Source organism: Siniperca chuatsi, linkage group LG8 (assembly GCF_020085105.1).
Source record: "Siniperca chuatsi isolate FFG_IHB_CAS linkage group LG8, ASM2008510v1, whole genome shotgun sequence".
Lineage (NCBI taxonomy): Eukaryota > Metazoa > Chordata > Actinopteri > Centrarchiformes > Sinipercidae > Siniperca > Siniperca chuatsi.
Genome location: NC_058049.1, coordinates 9239443 through 9256052, shown reverse-complemented (window position 1 = coordinate 9256052; position 16610 = coordinate 9239443). Strand labels below are relative to the sequence as shown.

General features: G+C 39.3%; 1 protein-coding gene across 1 annotated transcript; it reads right to left on the bottom strand.

The window, feature by feature from the left end:
• Positions 1–26: 26 nt before the first annotated feature.
• bod1l1 (biorientation of chromosomes in cell division 1-like 1) lies at positions 27–15149 on the bottom strand. Its single transcript, XM_044205038.1, has 30 exons — positions 14880–15149; positions 13424–13548; positions 13062–13252; positions 11760–12248; positions 11333–11482; positions 11008–11168; positions 10712–10808; positions 9908–10034; positions 9734–9791; positions 7792–9625; positions 7629–7699; positions 7358–7475; positions 7051–7161; positions 6935–6978; positions 6793–6844; positions 6631–6695; positions 6388–6469; positions 6056–6114; positions 5891–5966; positions 5588–5634; positions 5277–5439; positions 4645–4724; positions 4249–4375; positions 3758–3810; positions 3576–3654; positions 3301–3380; positions 2987–3086; positions 2557–2692; positions 2081–2152; positions 27–1015 (listed from the first exon to the last, which is right to left on the bottom strand). The coding sequence occupies exons 1-30, from the start codon at positions 14994–14996 to the stop codon at positions 892–894; spliced, it is 5088 nt and encodes a 1695-aa protein (XP_044060973.1). The 5' UTR covers positions 14997–15149; the 3' UTR covers positions 27–891.
• Between the last annotated feature and the right edge of the window lie 1461 nt (positions 15150–16610).

Below are 16610 nucleotides of genomic sequence, written 5' to 3'. Positions count from 1 at the left end.
GAAACAATGAAAAAAAGGATGCAATATTCAGTATTTTTACATTTATGAAACAAATGTCTTTACATTGACAGGTAGGTAAGATATCCAACAATGTTATTTTGATATACAGTTAACTCTTAAACAATACAAATAACTTGATTACCTCCATTTAGACAGTAACAGTCTTTGTCTGCAGAGGGTGTTGTTATGAAGACGTTTCAGTTTATAGACTGTATATACTGTTCATGTACTGTTGTGTCTTTCCTGTCTGTGACTAATACTGCTGTTATTTCAACCGAGAAATACAAAAAAAAAAAAAACTTCCCTTAGCCTCTGAATATTAAGTATAAAAACGAAAACTCCTCCTTTCATTCACAGAATGAATATCGAATAATAAAATTCACAATGCAGGCTAGACGCTTCACAGTGATTTCTATGTACAAGTGTTTGGATTTAAAAATAACCAGATAACATTTGGATGTGTAACAGTGATGTCTGTGGAGGTGAAACACTGACTGTGACTGACAGCTAACTTCAATTCAGCCTCTTGATCTCAAAGCACAACTCTGCTGCACATTAGGCCGTTGATTGGCCTTAAATACTCACTGGTTCACTGGGCATTACTGAATAAACGGAGGAATGATGAAGTCTGATCCAAACCATATGGGCGTAGTGCAGTAGAAGGTATTCTGGGGGGATTCCAACACAGATCCTCAGGTTTACACTCAACTATCAGAGGAGAGTGTATAATACTATCCAGAGCTTTTTAATATCTACAGTCAATGAAGCAGAAACAGCTTTACGTGCTAACCGACTGAAGAGGCTCTCTGACCCCCGACAACAACACTGACTTGGATATGGAATGCAGAGAAAACCCTGCTGGGGCAAACCAGTCCACTGCTGTCAGAGGTTTTAGCGTTTGGCTCTCTTGGAAGGGGGCTCCCCTGATTTCTGTCCTCCCCGCGTTCGCACCGCAGGGGGGCTGGCCTCCCGCTTACGGCCCCCCTTCGCTGCCGCTGCCTGGCCCCTCGTCCCGCTGCAGGAGGGAAACAAGGAGCAAGTATCAGTCCGTTTGTCTAAAGTGTCATGTTTAGGTGCTGTAATTATATATAATGTTAATTCAAGAGTTATGCATGAAAAGTGTTGCAATAACCAGCACTCCTTTAAATATAAGTGCACAGAGTGGAACCTGGCGTGTCCACATTCCCCAAAAACAAAATACAGGAACAGTTCTGACAAAATCTGCTCAGAAACTACAAATAGGCAGAATTAAAAGAAACAAACAGAACCCCAGAAAAACATTGAGAGAGATGGTCCAAATACATTTTCTCACAGATATGATTTACAAAAAAACATTTGCATAATGTAGTAATGGAAATTAATCATCTAGTTGCTTCCCTAAAATATATATAGGAAATGATATGGTATGTTTGTTGAAGAGAGGGGGAGATTTAGAAAAGCTGCTGTATTTTGAAAAATGGTTAAAAAGGTTGAATATCCGTTTTTCAAACTCAGTGATGGGTTAAGTTGTATTTTTGTAGTTTGTAATATTATATGTAATGTATTTATGGTTATTTACATTTCACTTGTAAATGTCTGTATCCCCTGAGAGTAAATGCTGTATATATAAAGGAAACCATTAAGCATGATGTACTGGAGAAGAAGAAGTCGTCTATTTTGATATTTTGGTAGTAACCCTGTTCTGTACACATTTATGAATGGGCATGCAGTGCATAAAAACCATGATGGAAAAAGTGAGACTACTTAATTAAATGTAGTAAATTTTGATCATTTATCATTATTTAAATTTGTTTGAGTTTCAGATCATTTAAAAGGACCTTTAGATACCCTGGATTACTCACAAGTTTACATATTTATTTATAGACAGTGATGCTGTACCTGTAGTGTAATACCAGATGTTTAATATACATTCCTTTAAAAACAGCTTAGACCATGCAAAATTATTTGTTATTTTTTATTTTGTGAACTCAAAAAACATTTTGAAATTCCGGGAAAACCTTTAGTAAAATGTTCTCTTTCAGAGCAGCGACCCAGCAGGCAGTTTTGTTCGTTCTGCTGAACCTCAATGAGACAAACTCACCATGTGCCAGCTGCGGTCTCCTCTTTACCGTTCTGTCGACTTGCCCGGGTGGATGGTTTACTTGGCTTGTTTCTGAGGAGCAATAAAAACAAATATGAAACAACAGTTGTTGCTTTAGTACTAAATCTTCCCCTGCTTTAATTTAATAGGATGTGACAGTGATGATGCCTGCTGGGTGCTTCGGAGTGCAAACATTCAGCACTAAAACAATCAGAGGCTCATTCATCACCCCTGACTTTCGATGATTATACAGTGTCTCATAACTGATGACTTAGCTTTTTCATTACATTTTAATTACTTGCTTTTACTGCAGGTTTTTACCGTAAATCCTGTTAAATAATAAAGTTTGAATGGGTGGCTTCATAACTGTGTGCAGTCCTGATACTGGAGTGATGATTCTTCCACCACTACATTTCACTTTGTATTATTGTTGTTATTATGGTGCTATGATTTGTGTCTGTGAGCTGTTAAGTTACCTCTCAGCCTCCAGGCGAGATGCTGACCGTGTGGTCGCTCTGGTTGCAGTTCCTTTTTCTTCCTCGTCTTTCTCACCATCCTCCTCCTCCTCTTCATCATTCTGCTCACTTTCTTCTGCCTTTTTGTCCTTTTTATCTTTGGGGAAAATGATAAAAGGTTGTGGACATCATGGGTTTGATATCCAAACTCAATCAGTTTCCAGTCAGATGGTCAAACCTTAAATCACTGAGAAATCGTTATCTTTCACCACCATATTACTTATGTAGTGTAAAGCTTCAAATATAATAATAATTTTACCTTACATCATCAATCAATACAAACTTTCATTAATTTTACACTTGAAAATGAACTTTGCTCACACTCAGAAACTCACTTCTTTGTAACAAAACACTTCTAGTTTGATTTAGATCAAGCTTTAAATTTCCTTACCTGTGTCCTCTGTGGCTGCCGCTGCCTTCGACGGCCGTCCCCTCCGACCGGGTCTCTTTGGAGTCGTCTCTTGGTCCTCTTGGGGTTGCTCCTCCTCCACCTGGAGAGATAACAACAAATTTTTAAGTCCCAAAGTCTGATGAGAGTTTAAATCAGATGGTGAATGAGTGACGTACAGAGACCGAGATTTAAAAAGGTAAGACTTAGGTTAAACATGTTTTAAGTCTTTACACAGACAATAGAGACAGTGTTTACAACATACAGATACATATTTTTACAGAACAACTGGTTTCTTAATTTTAATGACAACATACATCGTCTGGTTTCTTCTCGCTGCAGACCTCCTCTTTGACCTCCTCTTGACCCTCTGCCTGGCTCACTGAAGGGGAACAACCTGGAAAAAGATAAATGTACAATGTACAATACAGTGACTATAATGGTAACTCATCTTCCCCCTAAATCTAAATTTTGTGATGTTTTGTCTCTACAATAAGTATCCAGGCCATAAATTGTGTGTTTTAGATACAGTGTGCTTATTATAGCAGAGATCCTTGCACAGTTATATAGATGATGATTCACGCTTTCTCACCACTGTCTGTTTCAGGTTGTGGCTCTCTTTGTTCCTGTTGACTGTTGTCCTTCTTTACCTCCTCTTCAACCTGAGTTTCCTGTAGAATTATAATTTCAATACACATAAACAGAGAAGTGAATACAGATTTAGATAGAGGATTTGCAGAGAATGTTTTAATCCACAAAGACAACAAATCTCACCTCCACAGATTCCTCCATTTCTTCTGACCTCTTCCTTTTCACTGCTGGTTTACCTGGAATTGAAATATGATGATGGGTCAAAACTGATAAAAAAATGTATCCCATCATTTCTTTTACATACAAGGACCAGCCAGAAAATATTTAGTTTAACTCGTTGCAAAGCTGCCAGCCTTCCCTCATGTCAGTTATCATTGTCAAATTGCTCATTCATACTATTTTAAGCTTGTTAACAGCGATGGCAGCAAAATAAAACTTGTTTAATTCACAACATCTTAGCTGTTGAGGTTTGGCTCACTTACTCTTTGAGTTGGTAATGCTCTGGCAGACATGTAGCTACACCTCTCCATACAGTTCAAGTAACGTTATTTAGCATTTATAGTTGTACACGTGTACAGTGGACAAAGTTCTTTCAGTCATTCAAAGAAAGAGGAGACCAAAAAAACAAGAAGGAAAGTGCAAACATATGACTTTAATTAAAACAACAAACATACGCGTGTCAGTGGTCTCTCTAGCGTCGGAGCTTCCTGCAGCTTCAGTGTCTTCTGGGACAGGAGACGGCAGACTGACTTGACTTCCTCGCCGTCCAATTCTCTTTGGTCCACTTTTCTCTTCAGTTCTCTATAGATAGGAAAAATATTGTTTTAAAAAAAAACCATTATAAAACATAAAGGTACAGGGAAATCCACTCAATGCTCATGTCCTCTACAAAATATTATTCATTGTTGTCTGCTGACAGGGTTCAATCATCATGTGTAGCGACTAATGCTAACCAGCTAACTCACAAGGTCACATGTACAGAAATATGGACTTGTAATATTAAACCTGATAATGTTAAGTAATGTGAAGTATCTAACATTTATTTACATGTTGCACATTTGTTAACGTACCTCTTCACTCTCAGCTGGTTTTCCTGATGAAGTTTTATCGGTCCTCTCTTCGTCTTCATTCTCATCCTTCTTCTGATCATCTGAGGTTAAAAAAATAATAGCAACAGTCGAGACTTTTCTATTATTCTATAAAGTGCAACACTCATCAACCTACTCTGTCTTATTGGCTAGACAACTTGTTCATTATAAATGTACAATAAAACTGAAATCTTTCTAGACTTTGATATAATAAAATCTTTGCATCAACATATTGAAACAGAGGAATAACTTCTCTAATAATCATAGTCAAATATTTGATTAATTAATTGTAGTCTGAAACATTTATACGGTGTTCCTCAACTATTTGTATTTTAAACATTCAATTCCATTTTTCAGATCTTAATATCTTGACTTGATTGGAATATTTTGGCTGGTGCACAATATAATATGACTGACAGCAGGACAAAATGACAACTATAATAAAAAGTATACATAAATTCCTGAATCGCACACAACACGTGTTTCAGGCTTAAACAATCATCTCCACCATATATACCTTGGCAAATCATAAACTTTTCATAATTGTAAGATTATCAAACTTATTTCTGACTTTAACAAAATCCATGTTGGCTAAGTTTAAGTGACAATCTTACCAGCAGTGGCTTCTTTAGCTCCTGAACATCTTTCCCCGCGGCTCGGAGTCTCCTCCAGTTTCTCAGGTTCTTTACGTTGGTCCTGCTCTGCCTCCTCAGTAGATTTTGATGATCGACCCCTGCGTGGTGTTTTGACTTCAACAACCTTCTCCTGATCCGTTTCCTGAAGATAAAAAAAAGTTCATGAGCAAATCAATTATGAGCAAACACATATAGATGTCAAGGTTTCAAAAGCTAAAACAAGAACACACAAAGCCCCACTTTTGCAATGACATGATTATTCTGTGATAGAGGCGATATGAGGTATTTACCTCAGCAGACGGTTGCTCTTTACTTTCCTTTTCATCCCTCTCATCACCTGATCAGTTGCAAGAACATAAGGAAACACATTATTTCATATCTGTCAAAACTCATTCCAAAGGCAGTTAAGTTGCTAGAGGGGAGCTCTTCAGTGGAATCTGTTCATCCATAAATGGTTCATGTGTTAATATGTGTTACACTGAATGACAATTTAAAATTTTCTAAATCTAAATGTCACAAACTTGGACAAATTAAATTCTCATAATCTTTGAATCTTGAAATTTGGTGAAGAAACAAAATCTCAGCTACTGTACCAGATTTTTTGACTGCTTCAACTTTCTGACTGGACAGCTTTTGTTTACGTCTTCCTCTTCCCTCCGTCTTCTCTTCCTACATGACAAAAAAGTGTTAGCACAGAGGGTAGGGTACCGTATCAACACCTACATTTATTGCATATGTAAGAGCCTGTTTGGCGTTACCTTTTCTGACAGTTCTGATCCCTTCTCGTCTTCCTGGCTGTCTGTGCTGGAGACATTACCTGAAAAATACGAACAAATAGCAATGACTGAGATTAACTGAGAAAGAGCAGACGTCTATAGTGGAGGAATAAGAAAAAAAAGCAACATGAAAATCAGTATTCAGTTTCAGCTTCCTGAAGGTGCAGTAAGCTCTTAATCTTAACAAAAGACTCCAACAGACTCACTCTTAAGACTCTACGTCAGTGGAATGAGAAATATAGCAGCAACAGTCAAGGAGAATCATAACATTTTTTTTTTTTTTTTTTTTTTTTTTAAAAGGTCACATGACTCACTGATTTGTTTGACCAGTTTGGACGGACTCTCAGGTCCGCTTTCTCTGATCTCCTCAGTCTTCTCCAAGACTTTGTATTCCATCTGAGCATAATTAAAGATACACAGATCAACAAAAGGAATAGAATACATTTACAGTAGGCAGACAGGAGATATAAAATATTAAATAACACTGGATGCAAATGTTACAAGTCATTTACATCTGAACAAAGTGTAAGTTAGCGTGACTGAGGTTGAACACTCACAGTTTGTGGATCACTCTTCTCTGTTGCAACAGTTTCTTCCTCCACTGCCTTACTCTCAGCTTCACCTAGTGGTGAAAAGAAGTAGGGTTAAAAATATTGCCTATTTTACAGCTTTTGATGAATTAGAAAGATTTTAATGTCCAAGTTAGATAATAGACTTACTGTTATCTATGTCCATCTTGGGCTGGTTGTCGTCAGCTACCACTTCCTCTGCCTATTGTTTCAGACAGATGACTTTGAATTTTAGTCTCTCGTGAAAATTTTAAGAACAATTAAAAGATGTAAACCACGAGTGGTACCTCACCTTGGGGCTTGTCTTTGTGTCGGCAACATCTGGCTCAGTTTGCTCTAAAGTAACGATAAGATGCTAAAGTTAATAGTCGGCCAAAGAGAACCATCTTGTTCTTTTCAAGCACTCACCTTGTTTAATGGAAGTTTCTGAGACTTGTTCAGTGGTATCAGAAACTGGAACTGTGCTTCCCTCTGTGGTTCCTCTGACCTCTTCTGTTTCAGTCACAACAGCATCAGCAGCTGAAATATTGTAGTAAGTCAAAAAGTAAATGAGCACCACAAGGTTGATGCACAGACAATGCCTGGTCAATAACAGATGTTAACTTCACAAACCACAAACGTCACACTGGAAGCCACAAGAAATAACAGTTGCATAGATAAAAACACAAAAGCAAGATTTAAAATTTAAGCTAAAATAGGAGATAAGAAAGTTTACCGTCTTTGCCAGCTGCTACCATTTTTTCATCTGGCTGTCTTTCAGGAGCAATTTCTGCACTTTTGGCTTCATCCTCATTTAAATGGGTCTGACCTTCATTTGAGGTAGTGTCATTCTCCTGTGTAGAAGACAGAAAAATGACGCCTTTCCATTTGTTTAAAGTATACTTTTGATCCAAAAGAAGCTTACAGGGAGTAGTGAAATAGTCCAAAAAGGCTAAATAAAAGCCATACAGGACAAAGGCAATTCAATTTACAAATGTATTTTTTACCTGTGGAGCAAGAGACTCAGACATTTCAACCTTTGCCACATGCATTTCTGCCTCTGAATTTCCAGACACATCTATAGGAGAGATACATATTTCTATTTAAGGAAACATTCTGGCATGTTTAGGTAGCCAATAATACATTCTGCCATCTCGGTTTTTCATTTACCTGCAGCATTTGGTTTTTCATCAACAAGCTCAACAGTTTGTTGAGATGCAACTGGTGACAGCTCAGTGGCTGTAAACTCATTTTCAGCAGCTGTCTGCACATCTACAGGAGCATGCTGCTCTTCTTGTTCAGCTGCAGTGGTTTCCACCGTCTGATTCACCTCTGGCTCTTCCCTGGTATCTTGGCAAATTAAGGTGGAGGACACTGTACTGTCAGGATCCATGGAGAGCAGAGTCAGAGCTGCTTCTTTCATCTTCATGTCAGCGTCCTGAAGAGTCATCTCAGGTGTCACATCCTCTCGACTGCTCTCAGGAGGAAGTCTCGCCTCTGCTGAGGTACAAACGTCCATGAGAGTCAGCAGAGCGTCAGCCTCAGCCGGCACAGCTGGCATCTCACTGAGGCGTGACTCTGTTTCACCTTCGGGTGGCTCAGGGGTGATGTCGCTTAAAGCATCGCAGGTGTCGTCTGAGAAGGAGGTGGTGACAGTGGTGGTGACGGGATCAGAGTCTGTGCTCGTGTCTTGGAGAAGAGACCGTTTCTTCGGCTGCTCCTCTGCGTCAAGATTCAGTGAGGAAACTGAAGACTTCGAAGATTTATCAGACATTTCCAATTTGTCTTCTCTGGGTGCTTTCTTCTCTTCTTGGCTCTCATCTGTCTTTTCTGGGACTTTATCCTTCTTCTCCAGTTTTTTCTTTGCACTCTTAATTTCTGATTTCTCATGGATAGGTTCATCTGAGACTTTCCGCTGTTCCTTTGCATTTCCCTCTTTTTTCTTTTCCTTTGATGTCTCAGGTTTGCTGACGGGTGCACCTCCTGTACTCTGAACTTTATTATCTGCCTTTGATAACAATAGAGTCTTTGTTTCCTCTTTGGATTTTGATTTAGATTTTTCCACGATTCTTCCCTTTTCTGTTGGCTTGACCCTTTTGGGATCTTTGTCAATTTCAGGGCTGGACTTGTTTGATTTTTGGCTGTCTTGATCTGTTTTAGTCTTTTCCTTCTCATTGTCTTTACTATCAGTTTTAGATTTGGGTTTGTCCCCTGGCCTGTCCTCAGTGTGGCTCCTTGACCTTTTCAGGACTTCCTTGGAGTGTTTATCTTTCTTCTTGCTGCTGTCGGACCCGGGCTCCATGTCAGACCGATCCTCAGAAGAGCCGGCAGAATCAGGGCGGAGCAGCTGCTTGAAATCACTTTTAGCTGAAGTTTTCTCTCCTTTGGCCTTTTCCTTTTCTTTGCTCTTATCCTTATCTTTCTCCTTTTCCCTAATTTTGTCCTTCTCTTTCTCCTTGTCCTTCTCTGCTTTGACCATTTCCATAGATGGGGCTTTCGCCTTCTTGACAGTAGCATCTTTAGGACCCTCGTCTGCCACACCTTCTGACACAGACAACTTTCCTTCTCTTGTGGTTCCTGCAATTTTCTTCTCACTTTTAATCTTCGGCTTCTTCTCACCTTTCTCTTCAGAGGACACTTTAACAGCAGCACCTTCCTTCTGCTGAGATTCATCTGTCTGATGTTCAGATTTTTTCTCCTTTTGTTTGAGCCTGGCACGCTCATCTGACAAGCTGCGTTCCTTCTCTTTGCGTTCTTTCGAGTGAAATTCTTTACGGGACGACCTATCAAATTTCCCAACTGAGCGTTGTTTGAGAGCCTCTTGGGAACCTTGCTCCAACTCCAGGATGAAGGAGTGTGTCCGGCCTTTGTCAGATAGCTTTTTGGCTTCACTGGAATCTTCTGAGACGCTGCCGCTGATCCTCCTCTCATCAGACGATGCCAATTCTGACAGATTTCTTATCAGTTTCGGTTGTGAAGTCTTTGAGGCTGTAGATTTCACTTCCTAATTTTGTAACAACAAAACACCAAAATGCGTGTTACAACTCATCAATCCAAGGACAAACCTGTTGCCTAAGATGAAATATGTTTTATTCATTATGGCTTTCCATACCGCTTTCTTGGAGACTTCTGTATCTCCTTTCTTTTTGTTCGAAACATCTCCGTCTTTCCTGAAGGGTGAAATTGATGAATGCATTTACATAGTGTACATTGCAAAACTATCTAAACATTTGATTGTGTTCAGCCGATGCTATATGAATAAGCATCTGAGATTTTTAAGACATACCTTGAGTCTAGCTTCCTCTTCCTGTTGAGAGCCATTTTCTTCTCCAGAACTTTCCGTTCTTTGCGAGCCTCTTTGGCTCTGGGGCCTTCCAGCCCAGCAGAGTCTCCACTCTTTTGTTTTTTGTGATCTGTGTAGGAAATAAAGCCTGGTAAGTGACGGGGCAGTTAAGAGCACACAAAGCTATTTTGAGGACGCGTTCAATTTTTAAGATGGGAACGATGAGAACACACAGCGTGACTATACAAACGATTTACAGATTTTGTGACGTAAAGTGGCAACACATTTTAAGAGAACACTTATACACAATGGGGGATTTTTTGTCTTTATTTGATAGTGAAAGGTGAAGAGGTAGACAGGAAACAGGGAGAGAGAGGGGTATGACATGCAACGAACACCACTGGCTGGAACTGAACTGTTGCGACCAAGTAGCATGCACTGTAACCATTCAGCTACCAAGGTGCTCCCACATTTAGACACAATTAAGTAAGAAACGTACACATTGCTCTAGTTCGTACACCATGCAACCCAAAAATCTTGTGGAAACTCCAGTTATTATGCAAAAAATCAAACAGGTTTGAAATAATTGTGATGGAGAGAGACTTTATCTTATAATAATATTTTTGGTTGCTATACTTGTGACATGCCCCCACTCTTATGTAGTAGGCAGTGGGGAGGAACATGAAAAACAGTAGAAGGGACGAGATTCTATAAAACATGGGATGACAAGAAACTCTGAAGCCTAATTCAAGCCCAAAACTGTGAAATGTAGACAGCCGGCAGCGCACACGCACACATGACAAATACCTTGTTCTTCAGCCTGTGCTGCTTTCTGTTTGCGCTTCTCTTCCATTCGCTCTCTGTTCTGCTGTCTATTGAGCAGCCTTTCCTCTTTGTCCTTTGCCTACGAGAACACCGATGAGGACAGAGAGAGACAGCAATGACAGAAAATAATAATTAAAACAAAGGACCATTAAAATATGTGTGGTTTCAAAGTTTGTGATCGACTCATTTGCTAAGTAAAGCTGTTAATTTAGCTATAAGTAGAATTAAAGCAAAGATGCTCTTGCTGTACCTTTAATGTCAACATTAATACAACTCACCGCAGATCTCCGACGTTCTTCCACCGTGATTTCATCATCTGAGTCGCTATAGTAACGGGAGTAGAGGAAGGGCTTGTGAACGTAGGCCTTGCGGCGAGGTTTACGTTCTTCTTCTCCTGCGTCGCCACTTGCTTGTTTCTTTTCTGCTATCTCATCTTGATCTGGTGACAGAAAAAACACACATACTAGACATTACAATCCAACATAGAGAGTAGAGTTCAAAATGAAATATTTGTGGTGGTAGAGACCGTATTTAACACTTTGTGATACAGTAAACTGTTCAAAATTTGTTTGAAAAACACAGGCAGGAATAAAAAGTCGAGACCATCTGGTGGAAGCTCCCCCTCCTCAGAGGAATCAGACAGCAGCTGCTCATCTTCACTTTCTCCCTCGAACGACGACAGGTCGCTGGTGTGGACAGAGCTCACTGTGATGTCGCTCAGGCCGTCCAGGTCGGAGTCCTCCAAAAAGTATTCTGCGGGGCAAAGACACATCAGTATTTAAACTTACATTTTTCTTTCACTACAGAAAAGTCAGCATTGTGGTTTTCAAACATTTGAATATGTATTACATTAGGTATACCGATATTTGCAGCATACAAATCCTATCTGGATATGGTCGGGGCATTAATCATTTTTAGTTCTGCAAAAAACATTTTTTTTCATTATCTATTAATGTCTGTTCCATTTTTGCTCATCAAGAATATTCTGTGCATAAAACTGAAAACACATACAGAGGGTACAACAGCTCACCTTCCTTTATCCTCTCTCTGGCTTTCTGCTTGGCCTGACTTGAAGTTTTCAGCAGATCATCATCCTGCTTCTCCTCTGTGGGTTTTCCAGCTGTTTTGCTGGCAGCTTTATCTTTTAGCTCCTCTGTCTGCTCCTGAGCTCCTGACTCCTCCTCTTCCATCTTCACCTCCTCTATTAACCCCTCTTTTCCCAGCTCCATCTGTTCCTGAGTGTCCTCTGTCTTTACTTCAAACGCCTGGAACTCTGATGCCAGCTCCTCTGCCTCTTCCAGTGTCTTCCCGTCATGGTGGCTGTCTCCTTCATCAACAACACTCATGTCCTGCTCGCCGTCCTCCACCAGCTGCATGGGCTCATCGGAAGCTTGGCCTTTACGTCCTTTATCTGTGCCTGAGCTGGCCCTGACGCTAGCCTCCTGGTTGAGAGAGGTTATGGTGTCCAGGATGGACATGGCGTCGCTGGCTGACGTGGTAGCTGGAGCAGCTGACGAGGCTGTAAAAACGACAGACACTGTTTAATTTAACATTTGGGAGAAATTAATCCTTTATATGAAACTCATGGTGCAAGGTCAGTTACAAAGCAGCTTTCCTGATGAGCTTTTAACATATTGTGCTAGGTTAGTTCAGCAAGGTGGGACTAGTTTCGGATACTTTGCTCCTTTTAAACTAAATGAACTGCAAACTGCCCTCAAGCTAAATTCTTTCATTCCTCTTGGAGATTTGTCTATCTGATGTTTTTTACTCTTAGTTTACATTTTGTCACTTGATTATTGGCTGTTTGGCTTTATCTGTGTTGTTCTTATATGCTGGTTGTGTGGTTGATTTTCTACAAATGTTTCTTGTTCTTAAATCTCTCATGAAAAACTGATTTTGATCTCAGTGAGAGTGCCTAATTAACTTGTGTTACTAAATGCCAGAGTGTAAATATGACCCCTCACTGTGCTGAGAGGCAGCTGCAAAGTGATACATTACATACATCATAACAAAGGAAAATGACAGTAAATTAAAAGTGTACTAGAAAGGAGGCATGAACTGACGCTGACACTGGAAGATTTCAATCTTTAAAGGAATAGTTTTAGAACATTTGGCAAATATGCTTATTTGCTTTCTGAGCGTTAGATGAGAAAGCAAATAAGCATGTTTCCCAAAATTACCAGCCACAAGCAGACACCTGCATGCTGACCTCCCTGTGAAGGGACCAAAGAGGAAAAATAATTCTTCTCCTTCAGTGGTCAAAATCATTTTACAAACATCCCAACACCAAACATGGCAGTCATGGTTGATAAAGGGATGAAATGCTGTGTACCTTGCTCAGGAATGCTGCTGTCTGGTTTGGTCTCTGTTAAAGGCAGTGGGGCCGGTGGCTCCTCAGAGCAGCTGCCAGGTGAAAGAAATTCACGGACCACCCTCTCCACCTGCGGCCTGAAGATATGGTTGATTTTGGGATCCACCACCTGGGCCACGATCCTGTCCACTCCCTGCTCCAGCATCCCAGATCTAAGAGGAACAGTTAGATTTAACACTGGGTTCCTTGCAGATAAAACTAGTTATAAAACATCCCAAAGGAAACAAACACAGCAGGGTTTCTTTTAGCTTGAAAAAGTAAAGAATACTTTCTGATGCTGAACAGAAGGTGGAAAAGAGAGATATTGCTCCATTGTCACTTACTGCAGCACGAGTTGTCTGATGTTGTTTCTCAGCTGGTTCTTGTTCAAATGAGGGCTCCATGTGTGGTTAGAAAGGTGATTAGAGACAAAGTTGTCCACTCTTTGTTTCAGGTTCAAGTAAGCTGGCTGCAAGAGAAAAAGCAAGAAAATGACCACTGTTGAGGGGCTTTTACCAACTATTTGACATTTTTACTTGATAAAAGCCATAACTGATTAATTGATAAAAAGCTGTCATTGAATCAATAAATTTGTTTTAGCACCAACTCATGTTTTAGCACATTAACTAAATACCTCCCATTTAGTATATATAATGTTATAAATCACTTGTGGTTAGCCTATATTCTGAGTAGCCACTGGTTTAATTAAATTAATTTCATTGTAGGATGAAAACAGTCTTCAGATAGGCAATTCATCACTGATCCACCTTTAGTATTTAAAAAAGATGCATTATTACTGCATGGTAAGGCGGCTAAAGGGCAGACTGTCTTGGTTCTGTTGTTGTAAGAGCAAACTTGAGAGTCATCTGCCAAATTGCACATTTTTAAATGCAATGAGCAACAAAACTCATATTGTCCTTTCCCAAGATTCACTTTTGCCTATTGTTTGTTTTAAAATTTGATCAGTTGTCACAAACATCAGGGTGTCAGTGGTCTGTCTGGATTTCTGTTTATATGAGTTTGTTTATGAAAGAGGTCTAACAGGGAGTTCACCTCTCTGGAGTCTAACTGACCTCATAAGCAACATAACGATGTAAGATTACATTGTTTTCATTTGTGAATGACTTTTAGCAAACCAAAGGAATATACATTTGTTCATGCATAGCCCATTTAACATATAAAACATGTCTACCTCCTTATTTGGTGTAATAACAATGCTTTATGCTAATTTCTGTATTTTGTCACCTTCATCAAGTGTTCAAGCCCAGTTTGTAGGAAAGGGAAGGGTTACCACTTCATACTCTTCAACATTTGGTGTTTTAATAAGGTCGGAGGAAAAGAAAAGATTAGTTGATTTTGCAATTATTATATTATATGTAACAAATATGCCAAACCCCCCAAAAAGGCCCTAAAAGTAATTTATTGTTAAATGCGATGGATTAACTTGTCCACCATTAACAAGTCGCTCAGTTGAATTTCATGCTGTACAAAAAATGAATGGAAACGAATGAAAATCAATGGCTGCCTCGGAGGTAGGAAAAACGGACTGTTAGCTAAATGTTAAAAACATTCATACTTACATTTCTTATAAAAAGGGACGATAGCTAATCTCCTGGCCCCACGGTGAGCAACTGACTTAACGTTATGTTTACAGTGGGATGCAGATTTGGTATCCCAATGCAGACAGACAGACTTTCAGTTTTCCCATAACTCTAAAATGTTAACACTGACTTATCAGCTATACGACATACCACAAATAGCTCGAAGATTTCACGTTATGAAGATGTTTTCAACCGTTACCTTTGTATCAACGTCCGCCAGGCAGTCCCTCCTGAACTGGTCGAAGAGACCCTGTGTTTTTAAATGACTGACGATCATTGAGACCAGCTGTGGGTCTCCGGGTGGTAAACCAGCCATGTCTGAATGTAGCTAGCGTTAGCTTAGATTCGGTTAATTAAAATTGTTAGTACTGACAGTACATCAGGTAATATCCGACATGAACGCACCACTGCACCAGGATTCTATTTATAAAGTTCGAAGCAAGTTTGACCCGGAAATACGTCATCCTGTAAAAAAAGAGTCCACTAAACCGGAACTGCTTTGAAAGCGAGGGCTTCGGTACTTGTGATGGGAAGTGCAACATTAAACCTTTATTTAATGTTTTTATTCATGATATGCCATCTTTAAAAGAGTCTTTGAATTTTTTTAAATCTAAGAATGCACTTTGGCTATGTAATAATTTCTTTGAACCCTGTAACTCTGTAATTATGGCTTTCTTTGTTCTTGGTTTCATTTTTGTTCAATTGTTCGACCTGCTCTACTTGAAATATTGAATGTTTAATAAGCCTGTATGTTTTTTGAAATAAATATTAAAGAGAAAAAAAAGAGAAAAAAAAAACTTGTGATGGGAATTTCGGTTCTTTTCAGAGAGCCGACTCTTTCGACTCCTGAACGGCTCTTAATTTGGGATTCTTTTGTAGGCCTTTATTTTACCATAACTTTGCAAAAGAATAATGGTTTGTGTGTTGAAAACCCTTTCATTTGCAGTGTTTTTCATGAGAATCCTTATAATTGCCTAGTTTTGTCCATTTATTCTGTAACCCTAAACCTAACTAACCCTAACCTTAACTTGCAGAGGACTCCACTGTAAGTTAACGACACTGAGTGAAGCGCCGCACCACTTCTCAGCACCCCCCTCTCTGTTTTTACATAATGGTATGATCCCATATCCTCACATCTGATTGGCCGCGATGCCATTGCTGACCAATCAAAACAAAGTTCTGCCTTGAGCAGAGCTCAGGCTGAGCACTGAGGTAAGCAGCGAAAGGAAAGGCAGGATAAATGCATATAAAGCGTACAAAAGTGAGGTATGTTAATGTATGCGAGACAATCTCAAACGGCGATACAAAACCATGTTGTGCTAGGTGCAATTTTACTTAACTTGTCACAGAAAGATACCGAATGCAAGAAATATTCACAGGCAAAACAAGATTTAAATCTAACTATAGCTTGCCCAAAGAATAATAAAGTAGCTAAAGATGTAGAAAGCAAAATTAAGCCTTTTCGATTAACGCTATCGTTAGCTAACACCTGGCTAAAATTAAGTTTCATGAAGGTTGTAATAGTCAGTTTTTGTGGACACTGTTTAAGATAGGTATTGATTCAACATCATGCTAGTATTTTGTTCACCCTCGTTGATATTAAATGGGGCAGACTGAATTTTAAAGTGTAACATTATGTTCATTTAGCGACCTCTAGCGGCTTGAATGCAACAAGAAACATCCACACTTCCTTGACATGGTATTTTCGGTATTTTATATTATTATATATATATATATAATATTTTATATTATTCGGTGTAATTTGTATTTTTGATTAACTTAAATAGCTACAGAAAACACTGATGAAGTTAATGTGAGTTACTAACATTTATATTATTCTAAGGCATAAACCTAACGTAACCACCTTTCTAACTGCCTGTGCCTTCAGTTACAGCACGTCAGCTCGCGTATCGTGTAATATAGTCAGAAT

Bases quoted from the DNA above. Each gene is read 5' to 3' on its own strand.
- bod1l1 (XM_044205038.1), bottom strand. From the start codon at position 14,996: ATGGCTGGTTTACCACCCGGAGACCCACAGCTGGTCTCAATGATCGTC. The intron at 9,626-9,733 runs GTATGGAAAGCC...TTACAAAATTAG, and splicing joins CAGAAGTCTCCAAGAAAGCG to GAAGTGAAATCTACAGCCTC. The intron at 7,476-7,628 runs GTAAAAAATACA...TCTTCTACACAG, and splicing joins CTGAGTCTCTTGCTCCACAG to GAGAATGACACTACCTCAAA.